This window comes from Zerene cesonia, unplaced genomic scaffold (assembly GCF_012273895.1).
Source record: "Zerene cesonia ecotype Mississippi unplaced genomic scaffold, Zerene_cesonia_1.1 Zces_u006, whole genome shotgun sequence".
Classification (NCBI taxonomy): Eukaryota; Metazoa; Arthropoda; class Insecta; order Lepidoptera; family Pieridae; genus Zerene; species Zerene cesonia.
The window spans coordinates 323,930-329,994 of record NW_024045136.1 but is presented as its reverse complement, the minus strand read 5'-3'; the positions used below and the strand labels follow the sequence as shown (position 1 = coordinate 329,994).

Here is a 6,065-nt window from a genome sequence, read left to right as displayed (position 1 = left end):
TTATCCAACAGTGTAAGAATTTTTAGAATTTATTCCATAGTTCCCGAGATTAGCGCGTCCGAACAAACAAACGAAATCTTCAGCTTTTGTATTATCAGTATAGATTGTCGCATCGAGTCCGGCCCTGCGCCCCGCCCTCCCCCCGCCTCACCCCATTTCGTGTTATTGAGAATTTATGTCCATAAAGCTGTGTTTGCATATGCCGAATGTTTATTTATGTTATTTATATAATTATTTATACATTTATATAACCATTTAAGTGAATGTATATTCAATTATTTTCGTTAGTGTGTATCGATCTATTTGTTATAATATTTGAGTTTATTACCTTTACTTTATATGTAATAATAATTAAAATCTTATCATTATTGAGAATATATTTTTAAATTCGAGAACATTGGTTGAAAAGATACCCAGTAAATTAATTAAATGTATGTATAAAAATAACTAAAAAGTAGTTTTGTATTAATTATTCATCATTTCACAGAATGAAGTTATTTTAAATAAATCAAAAGACTTATGTGGTGAATAACATGTGAAACAGTTGTTGTAAATGCTTCGATGTGCTCATGGTCTTTTGTGAAACAACATACATAATAAAAATCTTATTATCTTTAATTATATTTTGTCATACACTTTTTTTTAATCACACACATTTAAATGCCAAATAGAAATACTTAAATGGCGTACCAATGTTAGAGATAAGTTATTTTTTTAAATTAAAGAAGGTGCGTGACTACGTGCTTTTTATCGTTCCATACATCCGTATAACCATTGTTACAAACAAATCGCATACGACATCCGTTGGAAACGATCAAATTTAGAAAAGTGCAAAAATATTAACAATAATAATACCCAACAGTGTGCACCTGCCCTTATGTCAGGAGCGATGCACTCATAGACCGAGCTATCAATTTTGTGTGTGTGTGTGTGTGTGTGTCGTGACACAGTATACAGCGTGATTCGTTTTTGTTAATGAATAAATAAACGCGGTGATAAATTTTACATTTCATATGACAATGTATTTTGTCAACTCAGTATAAATATTATCTTATTAAACGAAGGTCGTGTGTTAAACAGCTAATGTTTCTGAACATTTAAATTTTAAATGGTGATATATCGGAATATTGTAGCATTTCTATGTCGCTAGCTTGATAGCTCTAAAATTAAGTGTGTTAATTCAGAAATTTACAATAATGAGTAAAATTTTACAATCCTCTCCCTTACCCTTCCCATTAAATTCCTTTATTCACCACATCAATCCCTTCTTAATCCCTTTCCAATTCAAAGTCGACAATCCATTTGTAGAGGCGTAAGGTCTGAAAACGACCTTAGCGCTTACCATCAGGCAACCCACCAGCTCCATTGCCGACGGTGACATAAAAGAAATATAATTAAAAACACTTTTTATTTATTACGTGACTGTGGGTACTTGACGACAAGGTTAGCAGAACACTGACTTGTGCCAGAATAAATATACTAAATCACTTTCACTACTTAATTTACGTATAATTATTATCCTGTATATAATTTTTATCCTTTATATAACGCATACGAGAAACATGCTTCGCTACACTCTTATAAACTTTCGCCTATCTAATAATCTAATATATAAAATTCTCGTGTCACAGTTTTCGTTGCCATACTCCTCCGAAACGGCTTGACCGATTCTTATGAAATTTTGTGTGCATATCGGGTATGTTTGAGAATCGGCTAACATCTATTATTCATACCTCTAAATGATCAGAGTAATGCAGAACAGCGTTTTCCGGGTGCAGCCAGTATATTATAGAATTGTCACAGTTCTAGAAATAATAGAATGGGCTAGGGTAAATGCCAATCGTGCTCTTAAGAAGCTTTTGGTCGCTTTATCCGTATATTTGTATGTAACAGACTCCTGTAGAGTCGATTTTGACCCACTTTTAACCGACTGTTTTAATTCTGACCGGTAGCAATACAATAATTTCAAGAGTTTATCTTATTATCCTGATAAGGATCGGCGGGTTTAAATAATTTCTTTACATAAACTCTGCGTGAGAGCAAGTGAGACAATATAGTTGATATATCATATGAGTTAACTTTTTTTTTATTTATTTTTTTAATCTAGTATTTAATTTATCAGATCTGAAGGAGAGTAACAATTCAAAGTATAAATAAATAAAAAGGCGAGAAAGTTCTTCATTCGTAGTACCTAAAATTCAATGAATTAAACATTTGTATCTAGGATTTGTTAATCCTTGTTTTGCGATATTAGTTATTACTTCCAGATGAATCTTAATGAACGTAAATTTAATCTTTAGAGAGATAAATGTCTTTAACCGTAAATAATTTATTTTGAGAGCCCTGTGCTGGGGCCCTCGGGGCCCGTACGGTGTTACAAAGAGTTACAAATATCCATTCTTAGAGTTTCATTTTGTAATGTTGAAAATATACGATAGGATAGGACATAAATACATATCTTAAACTCAAACGCAATACTTTTTATTAAACGACCACAGATACGAAATAACGCCTCTACCGAAACTACCGATCATAGAAATAATTGTGAAATTATCACTTTTGATTTTTGTTTATTTAAGATAATTGTTATCTGTAAATAAAAAAAAAAACTAATTCCAAATGAAATGAACACCATGTATATATCACCCTATTTCAAGGAAACAACGCACACAAACACACGCACAGCGCGTGACGCACACAACGACACGTGGTACAATTATAATTTTAATTAATTTATTTATTATAATGCAGATAATAAAAAGTATTGTTTGTTTCTGTGATTTTTTTTAATCTATACTAATATTATAAAGCTGAAGAGTTTGTTTGTTTGTTTGAACGCACTAATCTCAGGAACTACTGGTCCGATTTGAAAAATTCTTTCAGTGTTAGATAGCCCATTTATTGAGGAAGGCTATAGGCTGTATGTACCACGGGCGAAGTCGGGGTGGACTGTTAGTATAATATTAATATATAATATGAAAATGGGAAATATTGTTGGATGTTAGTATGGAAACGGCTGAACCGATTGATGTGGATTTTTGTCAATAGCTCACGTATAAATATTAAAAATAAAAAATAAAAACATACGACATAACTACAAGCCCCAGCTCCGCCCGGTTAGTCATTTATACATATATATCCTATCTTTTAAGTTGGATCAAACTGTACATGTGTGTGCAAATTTCATTGAAATCGGTTGAGTAGTTTAGGAGTCCATCGCGAACAAACAACGTGAAACATAATCCTACTTCCTACTAATATTATTTCCTTTTCTACCAGGTTGCCTGGCAGAGATTGCTGTTAAGCAATAAGGCCGCCTCTTGTACAAACGATGTTTTTTTTTCTGTTTACTTTGTTCTTATTGTTTCTAAGTTTGTACAATAAAGGATTATAAATAAATAAATAAATAAATAAATATTAATTCGAAAGTTTGTAAAGATGTGTGTGTGTGTTTGTTGCTCTTTCACGCAAAAACTACTGAACCGATTGCAATGCAATTTGGTACGTAGACAGCTGGACAACTGGAATAACATATAGGCTAGTTTTTAACCCGATATTCCTACGAAATACGGACTTACGCGGGTGAAACCGCGGGGCGCAGCTAGTATATATATATATTGAGATTAATATAGGCTAGTAGATTTCAATTAAAGGACAGACAAACAAACAATTACTGCACATAGCAGGCGGGTATTACTTTTCTACATTCTCACAAAATGCCAGCATAAATTGAACTCCCTATTCTGAACGAATCTAAACTTATATAAGAGAGCTGTTGCCCGCAGCTTCGCCCGCGCGGTCTTAGTAAATTTTCACGGGACAAACATTCCTATTTCATCCTCTTGGGGGGTAGAATTTATCATAATCCTTTCTTAGGTATCCGCCTACATGCAGTTCTGCCTTCATACCAAATTACATCAAAATTGGTTCAGTGGTTTAGGCGTGAAAGTGTAACAGACATACAGACATACAGAGTTACTTTCGCATTTATAATATTAGTAGGGATGCAAAGACGTGATTCTATTGTGTTCGATCGGAAAATTGTTGTTATATGGTCCACTGTTGGAGTCTGGAGTGAAGCCTCTCCGACAGAGACGTCGGGAACCTTTTTCTGTAGACGAGATTTTTTTTGTTTATTTGTTTGTTACGAAGTGAGTGAACTGTTTGAGCGATTTAAAAAAATTTGTTAAATAATCAAGGTATGCTGATTTGTGTGATAGGATACTTTTTATTCCGAATAAATACTCCCTTGGGATAAACAGGAATCTTGGTATCCGGGCGGAGCCGGGTCGAGCGTGTAGCATTTCATATTTTAATTGTTTATTATATAAAACACAACACCCGGTTTTCGTTAGAACGAATTTTCCTTATTTAGAACCAGTTGCAACTAAAATGATCGATATAATGACTTTAAGTAATTATATTTGAATATCTACAAATATATAATGCGATATAGTTTCTATATCGCATCGATATCGCCCGCCTCCCAGAATACGGACGCCTTGTTACTTATTTGAAAGCAATTTTAGTTCTCCCTTCATTTAGATGCGCAGATACGGACTTTGTGTATTTGTTATTATAATCCTATCCTACTAATATTATAAATGCGAAAGTTTGTAAGGATGTGTGTGCGTTTGTTGCTCTTTCACGCAAGAACTACTGAACCGATTGCAATTAAATTTGGTAAATAGATAGCTTGTTTCTGCAGATATTTAGGAAGCTAGAGAGTGACATAGGCTACTTTTTACCGAAACGAAATATTTTATTCCCACGGGAATTCGCTTTCCGAAGGAAAACCGGGGGGCGACAAGCTAGTTATTAGACATTAATTTCTTTTGAAAACGGATATACTATATAGACTTATTCATCTTCCGAAAATTAACGATTATCCCAATAAAACGTATTATACTGCTAAGCAAAATTAAATCGTCAAACGAAACGTCGAGTGCGGCCCTGTGCACCTCCCGCCCCCTTTCAAATAATTCCACAGGGCCGCATTGAGCGAGGTTTATCGCTAATTAATTATTTAGTTTTCGCTCACCTCCTTAATGGATTGTTCTTATTTATTCAGCGTTTTATGTGCTAACGAAAATTATTTCTACATACATAAAGATATAAAGCAGATTTGTGAAGATTTATAAAAGTATTATCGTTTAAGTATTTTGTGAGTTTCAAATAGTTATTTAATTTCTAATAGTCAAATAGATATCACCCTATATCCTACTAATATTATAAATGCGAAAGTTTGTAAATATGTGTGTGCGTTTGTTGTTCTTTCACGCAAAAACTACTGAACCGATTGCAATGAAATTTGGTACGCAGACAGCTGGATAACTGGATTAACATATAGGCAACTTTTTATCCCGATATTCCTACGGGATATGGACTTACGCGGGTGAAACCGCGGGGCGCAGTTAGTAATATTATAATTAAAATTTAAAGGTAGCTTATTGTTTTTTTTTTTTAATAGAAAACCGTTCCCTTTCCAGGATGAAGTGCTGGCGATCAACGACAAAGTGGTCCTTCGAGCCGAGGACCTCCTCTCGTGGGTGTGTTCGGGCGGCGGCTGGCGCTGGGGCTTGCGTGCGGTGTGGCGCGGCGCGTGCGCACCGCCCGCCGAGCTGAAGCACACTGCGCCGCTGCACCACACGCGGCTCGACTTCAGCGACGTGGAGAGGGAGAAGAACGCTATGTGTGAGTGTTGCTGTCTCTTTCTTATGTAACTGCTAGACGGCTCCGACTAGCTAGCCTAGCCCGGCTTCGCCCGGATATCAAGACTCCTGTTTTATCCCAAGGGAACGTTTAATCGGGATAAAAAGTATCCCATCACCCAATTCAGCTCATACTCTATCTGTATACCAAATTTCATCAAAATCCGTTCAGTAGTTTCAGTGTGATTGACGATCTAACATACAAACAAACAAACAGTTTCACATTTATATGTATGTACACGAGTATCAAAGTCAATTTAAGTTATTCAAGAGTTACTATACCTCTTACCTCCCACCTGGATTACGATAATAACTCACTCATAAATTGTCGAAACAAACACAATAAATAAATCT

At 35.0% G+C, this 6,065-nt stretch overlaps 1 protein-coding gene across 1 annotated transcript in view; it reads left to right on the top strand.

Moving 5' to 3' along the window:
- The window catches only part of LOC119838875 (AT-rich interactive domain-containing protein 5B-like), a gene marked incomplete at its 3' end in the record, with an annotated part of 54,611 nt that overhangs the window by 39,184 nt on the left and 9,362 nt on the right, over window positions 1-6,065 (top strand). The window contains exon 4 of the mRNA XM_038365017.1: window positions 5,490-5,719. Coding sequence (XP_038220945.1) covers window positions 5,490-5,719 — 230 coding nt within the window. The remainder of the gene's footprint in view (window positions 1-5,489; window positions 5,720-6,065) is intronic.